Source organism: Odocoileus virginianus, chromosome 9 (assembly GCF_023699985.2).
Source record: "Odocoileus virginianus isolate 20LAN1187 ecotype Illinois chromosome 9, Ovbor_1.2, whole genome shotgun sequence".
Taxonomy (NCBI): domain Eukaryota; kingdom Metazoa; phylum Chordata; class Mammalia; order Artiodactyla; family Cervidae; genus Odocoileus; species Odocoileus virginianus.
In genome coordinates this window covers 50,138,452-50,150,175 of record NC_069682.1, presented here as the reverse complement: position 1 = coordinate 50,150,175, position 11,724 = coordinate 50,138,452, and the positions used below count along the sequence as shown (strand labels likewise).

Genomic DNA, 11,724 nt, shown 5'->3' with positions numbered 1-11,724 from the left:
TTCTGGGGTCGCTCAGTTTATTGGTAAAACGGGCACTGAGCGTGACAAAGGCTGGACGCGGAAGCCGGGGCGGCGGGGACGCTTTTCCTCTTAAAGAACTTCCACTGGACCTTGATGGCGAGCATCCAGTCGCTGACGGAGAGCCTCTTACAAGCGGAGGTGCAGACATGCGCCTGGCGGGGGGGCGGGGCGCCGGGGCCGCGCCGGGGACGGGGCCGGGGGTGGGGGCGGGGGCGGGGCGCGGCGCCGCCGGGGAGGGTCGCGCCGCGGGCGCCCGCGCTTCACTTGCCCGCCTTCTGCGCCTTCTGCGCCGACTTGGTGACCTTGCCGGCGCCGCCGCTCTTCTTCTCCACGTTCTTGATGACGCCCACGGCCACTGTCTGCCGCATGTCGCGCACGGCGAAGCGGCCTGCGGGAAGGGAGCGTGAGCCGCAGGCCCGGATGCAGCGCGCAGGCGCACTGGCGCCGGCAGCATCCTCCCCCAGCCCCTGGCCCTGGGGCGGGACCCTGGAGCGGAGCTCTGTGAGCCTGTTTGACTGTTTCCGGAGTGGAGGCAGGGGGCAGTGAGGTGCTAGGCTCCCTTCTCCTTAGATGGGAGGAATAACACATATGGGACTCCGCGAAGGCGTCGTTGTGGGAATTAAATGGCATGTAAACAGTCCTTAGAGCAGCCTGGTGCAGAATACAGTTCACCCTTAAAGTATTCTGACGGTGGCCAGCAACCTTGCACAGGCAGCTCTCTGATATAGATCTGTGGGTCATCCCTGGGGTATCGGTGGGGCAGGCCAGCTGGAGGCCGGTGGTCAGTCCTCACTCTGCCAAGCTGTGGACCTTGAGTGAGTCCCCTAGGGGACTTCATCTGCAGAGGGGGATACCATCCCCCACCCACCCAGTGGGGCCACCTATGCTCTGTGAGACAAAGACCAAGGCTGGGTCTCCTCTAAGCTCTAAGCCCCAGCAGGAAAGTCCAGGACCCTCCGTCCACCCCACCCCCACAGCAGCTCTCTGCCCTTGGCCTGGACTGGCTGCCACCTGATGGCTGCCCCTTCCCCATCACCCAGCTCACCGAGAGGCGGGTACTGGGAGAAGCTCTCCACACACATGGGCTTCCCCGGGACCATCTCCACAATGGCTGCATCACCCGACTTCAGGGACTTGGGGTTGTCCTCCAACTTCTTGCCGGAGCGCCGGTCAATCTTCTCCTTCAGCTCAGCAAACTTGCAGGCGATGTGGGCTGTGTGGCAGTCAATGACTGGTGAGTAGCCAGCGCTGATCTGCCCAGGGTGGTTCAGAATGATGACCTGTGGGCAGAGGTACACAAGGCCATCAGGCATGCCCAGGTGGGTACTGGGGGAGGGCCCTGAGCTGGAGGAGGCTCTGCCCATCCCAGGTCCCTGGGGCCCAGATGCTGTCCATGGAGGAAAGTCAGGATAGGGAGAATTGAGGCTCCCAGACCTGAACCCCAAGGTCCTCTTTGAGCATCTGAAAGGCCACAAGAGATAAACAATGACAAGGGCATAGTTTGAAAGGGCAGCACTAGAGCAGAGGCCAGGGCATGACAACAGTACACCTCAATTATCATATTTCAGCTATATCTCAATAAAGCCAATTTAAAAATCCTACTCACCTACAGAGGTCACCAAAGAGGGCACAGTAAGCATGTAGAGAACAAAGTACCACAGGCCTGTTCCCAGCAGTAAACTGAGAACAGCCTTTTCAGGGCCAGAGTAGGGACTCAGTGAGGCTGGGAGCGCCCTGCCCGCTCTTCCTGCCTACAACCCGCCAGTCCTTGGGGACCTGCTCTGCAAAGTGAGGGTCTCGGTCCTCCCTGGCACCCAGCAGCCCCCTCGCTGAGGACAGCCCTGGTACTGCCTGGGGTGGGCCCCGCTGGCCACTGGGCTGCCCACCTGGGACGTGAACTGGGCGGCTTCCTGGGGTGGGTCAGACTTGCTGTCCCCACACACGTTGCCCCGGCGGATGTCCTTGACTGACACGTTCTTCACGTTGAAGCCGACATTGTCCCCGGGCAGGGCCTCACTCAGAGCCTCGTGGTGCATCTCCACTGACTTCACCTCCGTGGTGATGTTCACGGGCGCGAAGGTCACCACCATGCCAGGCCGAAGGATCCCTGTCTCCACTCGGCCCACGGGGACGGTGCCAATGCCTGGGCCGAGAGGAAAGGGGCCGTGAGAGCACGCTGGGGCCAGGGGTGCCCTGTCTTCCCTAGCAGGCAGGGAGTGGCCATGTGGTGGGAGGGAGAGGATGGGAGACGCTGGACAAGGCGGACGCTGGGACCTACACAGAGGTGGAGACCTTTCTCCTGCCCCATCTGGAGAAAAAGGGCCTGAGGAAGCAAGTTCCCAGAACACAGGGAACACGGGCACCAAGAGGCCCCATCTACCCCCAGGGGCAAGTGTCCCAAGAGGAGGCACCACAGGGCCCTCCATGTGAGACAGCAGCAGTAAGAGGGCTGTGGACCAGCCCCCCCGGGGTGGCCCGCCCGGCACCGGTGCTGCCATCTCAGGGGTGAGTCCCAAAGGGGCATGGTGCCCCCACACTTCTCAGGATCTGCTTGCACTATGTGGCCAAACAGTGGGAGTGTGATGCCCCCCCGAAGACAGGGGGCAGGGGGCTCGAGTCTGGCTTCCCTGGCTGTGGCAGAGGCTCCTGTGGCATTAAGGAGGCTGATGGCTATGCTCTGTGCTGGGTGAGTGTGATACTCCACCCGCACCCAGGTCCTCAGCATCTCTGGCCACAGCCTCCTGGCTGGGAGTCCCCCCACTATGGCCCCCTGTGGGCCTCACACTTGTTTATGGGTCTGCATCATTGGGTGACCAGCTCTTCTCATTCCTAGAGTGGATGGTGTCTCTTGCAAGTCAGGGATCTCCAGGTGGAGGGTGATAAATGACTCTCCATGTGCCACTGGTTCTGGCATAGGGCTGGGCACTTGTCTGGAGGGAGGAAGACCCCAGCAGTCTTGGGATAGATGGATGAACAGATAGATGGATGGATGGAGATAGGTGGATGGGTGGTCCCCCAGAAAGTGTGCAGCAAGGTGGGAGAGGCAGAAATAACTGGCCCTGGATGCTCCTGGTCTGGGGGCGGTTTTCAGGAGGGGGTCTGAGGGCAGAGCTGGCCAGGTGGGCAGGAGCACTGCAGCGGGCAGTGGCCATGGAGCCCTCACTCACCACCAATCTTGTACACGTCCTGCAGTGGCAGACGCAGGGGCTTGTCTGTGGGGCGTGTGGGGGGCAGGATAGTGTCCAGGGCCTCCAGGAGGGACACGCCACTGGCATTCCCTTCCTTCCTCTCCACTTTCCAGCCCTTGAACCAGGGCATCTGGGCAGGAAGAAGAAGGCACCGTCATAGCACCCACCTCCCCCCACCCCATGCACCCCACAGCCAGGAGTGGGCAGATAAGCCTGGGCCTTAGTGACCACTGCCCCCACAGTGTCAATCTGGGGGTGTCCCTGGCCAAAGAAGGGGCTGCAGTGGCTTTGGCCAGCCTCCTGGGGAAACTGAGCTGAGGGCAGAGTGTCTGTACCCAAGGAGGCTATGGTTCCCACCAGCACAACACCCACAGAGGGCTAGTACTACAGTCATAGGGCTGAGAGCAGCCTGGGGACAGCTCTCTGACCCTCCACTGGCCATCTGTGCTCACCCTGACCCAGGGGCCTTTGGGGAGCAGCCCCACCACTGAGGGGCACTTACGTTGGGTGAGGGCTCCAGCATGTTGTCCCCGTGCCAGCCTGAGATGGGCACGAAGGGCACGGTGGCCGGGTTGTAGCCGATCTTCTTGATGTAGGCGCTGACCTCCTTGACAATTTCATCATAGCGCTTCTCGCTGTAGGCGGGTTCCGTGGAGTCCATCTTGTTCACCCCCACAATGAGTTGCTTCACGCCCAGCGTGTAGGCCAGCAGCGCATGCTCCCGGGTCTGCCCATTCTTGGAGATGCCTGCCTCGAACTCACCCACTCCTGCGGCCACAATCAGCACGGCACAGTCCGCCTGTCCGGAAGGTCAGGCAGGGTGAGCTCAGGCCCCTCAGGGCAGTGGACAGGGGCCTGGGCAGTCGCCTGGGGATGGAACCTGGGGGTCTCACCCTTAGAGGGAGTGTGTGTGTGAATGCCCTGGAAATGTTGAATTGTCTGGGGGAGGTGCATTTCTGTCTACGTTCAGTGTCCCCATCCTGGCCTCTGTGTCCACTCGTCTGTGAAGTCGGCCCTGACAGTGGTCAGCTGTCCTTATAGGCACTCTTGCCTGGCTGAGATGCTGGGGCGCTTACTCAATTCTTTGAGGGGTGAGTGGTGACAAAGGTGAGGGGTCTCATGCCCTGGCGAGGAAGCAGAGGAAACCCAACCACCACTCACCAATTCCAGGGCCCCCAGGGTCTACTAAATGGTGCCCTTGCCCCACCTCCAGATCCCCTAGACCCCCGAAGCCCCGCCCACCTGGGATGTGCCTGTGATCATGTTCTTGATGAAGTCGCGGTGGCCTGGGGCGTCGATGATGGTGATGTAGTATTTGGTGGTCTCAAATTTCCAGAGGGAGATGTCGATGGTGATGCCGCGCTCCCGCTCTGCCTTCAGCTTGTCTAGTACCCAGGCATACTTGAAGGAGCCCTTCCCCATCTGGAGGGGCGGGGGGGGGGGGGGGGGGGGGGGGCGTGGCTCAGGACGGACCCGGACCCAACAGCCTGGTCACGGGTCCGCCTGGGCCGTGGGAGCACCATGTCACAACGGAGAAGGCTCTCGCTCCTGCCGGGACCGGGGACTCTGGACCCAGCTCTGGAACCGGGGACACCCAGACCTCGTCCCTGCCTGCCCAGACCAGCCTCCTTCAAGTCACAACGGGCGCCATCTGAGCATCCACCAGCAGGGGGCGCAAGGGCCTGGGAGCCGCCCTGGGAGAGAAGCCGCAGGCGGTTTCAAGCCCTCCCCCGGCTGAGGGCTCCCCTTTATCTGAAGCCAGGGTCTCCCCTCCCCCAGATAGATCTCTGTGTCAGCCGACGACACCACTGGGTTTCACACTGTCCAACCAAAAAAACCCCTCTGTGATTTTTTTTTTTTTAAAGAAAGAAAGAAATCAGATGAGGTTGCAAGGAAGGGCCTGGCTTTCCAGCTCTTTCTACAGATAAAGCTCCCCAGTGGCTCCTAGGCTCCTCCCCCCACCCCCGCCTCACCTGAGCAGGGGAAGCAAAGCCGAGCCACCCTCTGCCAACACCTGCGCCGCGTGCAGAGCGAGACCCCCAGGCTCAGGGCCAGGGCTGCGGTCAGGACTGTGTGTTCACTGTCCAGCTGGGCAAAACCCCCTGCCAGGGCTGCGCAAGGACCGAACTCTGCCCTCCAGGGAGGCTACGCAGACAGACACCCTGCGAACACCCTCAGCGCCGCCCCCCCCCCCAAGGTACCAGCCCGGAAGGGAAGGAAAGACACAGCTTTGGGGCCCAAGAGCACCCCCACCCACTCTAAGAACAGGGTTCAGCCCAGGCCAGCAACCGCCCCCTCCTGAGCCCTGGCACCAGTCATCCAGGTGAGACCCTTGACAGCTTCCCCAGACAGGGGGCTTCTCCCAGAGCTCAGCGGTGAAGGTAGGGGGCACAGAGAGCAGACCCCTACTTCATAGACACCTCCTATCCATGGGTCTCAGAACTCGAGAGGATCAGCCTCCAGAAATGGGGGTTCAGCCATCAGGGCCCCTTAAAAAAGGGTGCCACCCTAGATGAGTGGCCTGCCCCAGCCCAGCATGAGAAAATGGAGCTGATGGGCTGGGTGCCCATCAATTGGCTATTAATAGCCACTCTGAGCCCTGGCCCTACCCTGGGACAAGCGAGGACAGCGCCACCCTCAGCCCCAGACTCAGCCCTGGGGCTACAGGAACCCAACTGTGGGGCTCAGAGACAGTGACCAGTACTGGGAAAAGTGCGCCTCCCCCTGCCCCGGGGCAGGTCCAGCAGGTTGGTCCACCTCCTCCACAGGCACCTCCTCAGAGAGAGGTGCCCTGCTCCCCTGCCCCCTGCCTCTCCCCTCTGGATGCTCTGACACACACATCTTCTTGCCCTGGAGGAGATCATCTGAGCTTCATGCCCCAGGGTCAGGGAAGTGCCAGTCGGGCTGCCACATGGGACCCCAGCCTCATGGTGGAGGCGAAATGGGGAGCTCCCCCAGGGCTCACCTCGGCAGCCTCCTTCTCAAACTTCTCGATGGTCCTCTTGTCGATGCCCCCGCATTTGTAGATGAGGTGGCCAGTCGTGGTGGACTTGCCCGAGTCCACGTGGCCGATGACCACTATGTTGATGTGGGTCTTCTCCTTGCCCATTCTGCCTGGGGCGTGGGGAGGGGCTGGCACGACCTGGGGTGCTCTGGCTCAGGATGAGGGGACGCTGAGCAGTGAGTCTGTGGGTTGAGGCAGGGGCACAGATGATGGGGGGCCTCCGGGAGTAGCCCAGCAGACACTGCCCTGCCCAGGTTGGGAGCACACCCTGCCCCACAGAACAAGACCCTGAGGCTATAGCCAGGTCTCTGCATTTAGCTGAGCAGAGCCCAGGGGCAAGCCCAAAGGGCCCAACAGCTGGAAATGTCTGAGTGTCGTGGCTACAACCCCCCCCCCCCTTGAGAGAGGTTATCCCCCCTCTGGAGAGACCAAGAAACACCAGGCTGGTGAGCCCCATGACCAGTCAGGAGCCTGTTGATGAGTCACCCTGCCCAGCTCTCCAATGCCCTGTCCCCGGTGTTTGCTCCCCCACCCACGGTCTTGGGCTGGGACACTGCACCCAATCCCAGCACCCCCCAACCCCCGCCGAGCTGTCACAGTGGAGAGACAGTCAGGGCTTCCCACTCCCCTCCTCTAGCAGCGATGGCGCCATCTTCCTCTCATCCCTGCCCGGCAGGCTGGCACAGGGAGACAGGCTGGCCCAGACCTCAGGCAGGGTGATGCAGTGCCCAGATCAGGGGCCCAGAATAGCTCAGGCCCTCCCCAGATCTGGACAGGGGGCAGACAGTGGGGCAGGGAGGTGGGGGTCCCTGCTCTGTCCAGAGGGTGAATCTGGCCCTAGCAGCCAAGCTCAGCAAATGACAGACAGATGCCCCCAGCCTGCTGGGGGCAGGGGGCCTTCCCCTCCCCCTCCCCTCTAATCACAGAGTCACAGCCCCTGCTCCATCCTGGAGGTCAATGGGGAAACCTAGGTAGCCCAGGAGGTGACAGGCAGCTGGGGGAGGGAAAGCTGGAGAAAAAGGTGCACCCTAGGGTGCGGATACCAAGTGGACATCGCCAGCGCGGGTGGGGACAGGGTGGCAAGGACCCTTCAGGTCTGACCTCCTGCCGCTCTCCCGCTACATGGCGGGTACCCACAGCGCCCACCCTCACCAGCCCCCAGCGCTGACGACCCTTCCTCAATCCGGCAGGGCCCTAGGCGGTCCCAAGGTCACGGCTGCAGGTCGATCGCCACTGTCCAGGAGACTCGTCCCCGCCTCAGCCGCCGCGTAAACAAGCGATACCACGGTGCCCCCACCCCACCCAGGGCCGCCCGGGGGACTGACCCCGGTGCCGGTGCGGGCGCGCTGGGCGGGCGGCAGATCTCCGCAGGGAGGACCGCAGCCTCGCCAGAAGCCGGGACGGGCCCGTCTATGCCCCCAGGACTGGTCCCCGGGGAAGGGACCCTCTGCGGAAAGCTGGGGGCGGGAATGGGGACCCGGAGGCCCAGCGTCCTTACCCAGAGCCGAGGTCTCAGCCAGAGGGACTGGCGGTGCCGGCGCCGGCGGTTTTATCTCTCCAGGAGGGGGGTCCACCTATCGCCCGAGCAGGCGCAGTGCACCGCGCCCCTGCAGTACGGCAATGCGGTACCGGCGCGGGCGGGGCCGGGGGCGGGGACGCGAGGGATGCAGGGTCCGCGGGCGCGCGCGAGCGCGACAGGGACGCGAGAGGAGGATGCGGCGAGGGAGCGAGCTACAAAGGCGGAGACGAGACGCACCCGAAGGGAGCGCAAGCAGCGAGAGAAAAACAGGCGGAGGCGGCGGAGAACCGCGACGAGACAGGGAGAGGGAGGAAGAAAAGAGGGAGGGCATGGAGAGAGGGACCAGGAGAGAAAGAGCTGGGGGCAGAAGACAGATAAAGCCAGACTGAAACGCCAGGCTCAGGCCCGCAGGGAGAGAGGATGGGTGCGTCAAGCACAAGACAGGCAGACATTCGGATCATAAGAGGAGGTGCCAGGGACGGGCCCAGTCCTCAGGAACCCGGCAGGCAGGGGCAGGGTGGGAGCACAACAGGTCGAGGGTGGTTGTTGAGGCTGGGGTCTGGGCGGCTGTAGCATCTGCCGCTTGGTTTACAATGGACCTGTGTTCTGAGGTGTCTCCCCAGGGTGGCCTAGAATCTGGCCCCATCCCCACATGCCTGCCACAGAGGTGTGCCTCAGCAGGCCCTCAAAGCCAGGCTTCTCCCTATTGGGCCCCGTGGTTCCCTGTGACCTTGGAACTGTGGCCTCCAGGGTCCCCTCGGCTTGGCCAAGTGGCCTAAGGCTCCACCACCAGATTCTGAGGCCCCGGGAAAGAACTGTTCTCCACCCTGGACCCCTCTGTGTGGAGGGTACACTTGAAGTCTGCCCCCAGAGCCAACTGAGACCTTCAAGGGCTGCCCTGGTCTGCATACATGGGCAGAGTTCCTAAGCACGCAGAGCTGATACAAAAACAAGGCTCCCAAAGAGAGTCCCGGGCCGTGGCCCTGGCAGGGTCAGAGTGTCAGGCCGCAGGGAAGTGGGGTGGTCACAGGCCAGGGCAATGACCAGAATGGGTTTCAGGGAGGGGGAGGGGTCAGTGAAGACCACAGTCACGGCCCCTTCTAGAGACCCCCGACCTTGTCAGCTCACCCATGATTATGCCTCCCCAGGGCCATCTCTCCCATCTCCCTCACATCCTGAGGACACTCAGGTTACGGTTGGGTCTGGGAGAAGGCCAGGCAGGGTCTCAGAAACATGTGGTGGGAGCAGAGGCCCAGGGCTCAGCACCTTATGATGGGGCAGTGCCCACTAGGAGCCCCCAGCAATGGGACCCCCAGCAGGCCAGGACGTAGAGATGGGCTGGGGGCCAAGCAGGTCTCCCTTGCCTGCAGTGAGGGTTCCTCCGGGGTGGGGGTGGGGGAAGGGCCCTTCTGCCATACTGTCCCTGTGTCCTCGGGTAGGCAATAGTTGGCAAGTGACCCAGCACTTCCTCGCGCTGCTGATTCCACCAAACAGGAGCCAGGAATTAAAAATAAACGCCTGCAGGGAAAGCGCAGCCCAGCCTGCCCAGCTGAGCTGGTCTCTAGGCTTAAGGTGTCCCATCCTGCTGAAGGTTAGGCGGCATCTGGGAGACTTTGTGACTGGCCAAGGCTGGGATGGGACAGGCAGGAGGCCCAGGTCCCTGTGGATACCACCCCAACTTCCTCCAGGGGACCTCCAGCTGCCTGCAACCTCAGAGGGTGTTTATCAGACACCCCTACACAGGTCCGTGCCTCTCTGCTTCAGGCTCACCCACAGCTGTCAGCTGGCAGGCACCAAACCGCACTGGGGTGCCCGTGCCAGAGGCCAGCCGGTGCTGGAACCCCGTGCTGCTAGGAGCAGTGGCCACCGCTGCTGGAAGGCAACATCCTTCCCAAGGGTCTGCTGGCTGACCCTAGGGAGGAGCCTCCAATGTCTTCGCCAAGAGGCCTCTGTGCCCTCAGCAGTACTACCTGCAGGGCCCTGGGAGTCCCCGGAGATTCAGCATCTGGAGACACTGGGCTCACACAGTAGTGAGACACAGGGAGGTATGATGCTAAATAACGCCCACCGGCAGAGTGGAGCACTAACCACTGCATGGTACAACTCACTGGCAAACAGCTGCTAACTATTGCATAGTGTTTAATGCCTACTAACTACTGATTCATACTTAATAACCACGGAATAGTACTGAATAACTACTAATCACTGACTAGTACTGAATAACCACAAAATACTAAGCAGTACTAAACACTACATGATGTACTAGACAGCCACAGTCACCCAGTCTTGCATGGTGGGGCTCCCAGGCAGCCTGAGGGTCCATGGATCAAGAATCAACTGGGCACAGAGAGGAAAAGCACAGTGCCTGAGGTCACACAGCAAGGTGGGCAGAGCTTGCAGATGACTTGGAAGACCTGAGCCAGGTCAGTGCTGCTTCTGGACAAGCCCATCCAGATCCCACCTGTGCTCTGCCCCTCCCAAGTCAGGCTCCGACCCCGTAGCCTCCCTTTCCCACATCTGTGCCATTGGTCACTGTGGCCCCCAGTAGCAGCCAAGGTCATGGGTGGGGGAGAGCAAGGAAGGGGCTCCAGCTAAGGAGGTTGGTGCTACCTCCCAAGGCAGCTTCTGGGGAGCAGGCAGAGGGAGGGGTACAGGCCCTGCCTCTTCAACCCCCCCCTCCCAGGCCCAGTGAGCTGTTTGGGGCGACACATGCAGCCCCCTCTTTGGCAGGCGGGGTTTTCACCAGCCTAGGGAAAGAAGATCCAGCTAAAATTAACCGTTATCAAGCTGTCAGCCCTGGAAATAAACCCGCCTCCCATTGGCTGCGGGTGATGTCACCGCCGGGTTAATAATAACCTGCGAATGCAGAGCATTCCACCTGTGCGGTGCGCTTTCCTGGGGGGCCGCGGCCGCAACAGGTGGGGACGGCCACCCGGGTGATGGTCGCGAATAGCGGCCTGGGGGGGGTGGGACAGGGAGAGGGAGGGCTGCGCGGTGTCTCAGAACGACTTCACCCCCCTGCCCTTGGGCTACACTGGCTGCCCTCTGAGCCGTGGGCATCGGTGAGCATCCTCACGTGAGGGGTCAGTCGCACCTGTCTCCCAGTCTAACTGGGCAGTGGGACCCTGGACGGCCTCGGGGACACGTGCCCCCGCCCTCAGCTCTCAGATCAGGCACTCAGGGGACCGAGCTACCCTCGAGGCTGCGAATTAAGTGTCTCCATGGCGAGGAGGCGCTCTCGGCAACTAGCTCCCCGCAGAAGAGCAAAGTCACGGCCCCTAATCAGAGAAGGGGCGGGGCCGGGGCGGGGCCAGGGCACGTGTACGCCAGCAAGACCCCCCAAGACCGCCGAGGCCCCACCAGTCTGCCAGCCCTGGGCTGGGTCTCCGGGTCTAGTGAAAGAAAGGGGACGGCGGGTGGGGGAGAGTCTGGGTGACTTGCTGGACAATGCAGGCCCCCAAACACATCACCTGCCAAACCGAGCGTGTCTGGGAGGATGGGGCTGGCCTGAGTCAGCCAGAACAGCTTAGAGAGGGGGACACCATCCCTTAGAGAGGGGGAGGGCAGCCAGCCCGCCCCGCCCCCACCCACCCTGGGGCCAAGGGAGCTGTCCGCCCACTGGTAGAGCGGCAGCAGCAGGGAGCCGTAGCCATGGTGATGGAGCCTTCAGACTCCTCCCCCCAGGCCCTCAGGCTCCTCCCCGCAAGCCCTCACTCCCCGGGAATCAGGGCGGCCCCGCCTGCACTAGAGTAGTACCGCTGCTTCCGGGAAGCAGAAGAGGGGTTTCCGGTGGGCTGGGCCGCAGGGCTCTGGGTCACTGCGAAGGGGAGTGGGGGCTCCAGCTTGGTGCTAGGAAGAGGGAGTGGCCAGGTCCCCCTATTCAGTTCACTGCAGGTTGAGAGGTCAACTGAGAGATGGAAGGATCAGCCAGATCTTAACCCAGAGTACTTGGGTTAAGAAAGCGCGGCCCTGCCATGGGCCAGGGAAACAGG

The 11,724-nt window shown here is 62.3% G+C and overlaps 1 protein-coding gene across 1 annotated transcript; it reads right to left on the bottom strand.

Annotated features, from left to right (window-relative positions):
* On the bottom strand, positions 1 to 7,838 carry EEF1A2 (eukaryotic translation elongation factor 1 alpha 2). The gene is made up of 8 exons (XM_020875425.2): positions 7,712 to 7,838; positions 6,175 to 6,395; positions 4,452 to 4,631; positions 3,712 to 4,008; positions 3,189 to 3,339; positions 1,908 to 2,164; positions 1,067 to 1,301; positions 1 to 409 (listed from the first exon to the last, which is right to left on the bottom strand). The coding sequence occupies exons 2-8, from the start codon at positions 6,316 to 6,318 to the stop codon at positions 282 to 284; spliced, it is 1,392 nt and encodes a 463-aa protein (XP_020731084.1). The 5' UTR covers positions 6,319 to 6,395; positions 7,712 to 7,838; the 3' UTR covers positions 1 to 281.
* Between the last annotated feature and the right edge of the window lie 3,886 nt (positions 7,839 to 11,724).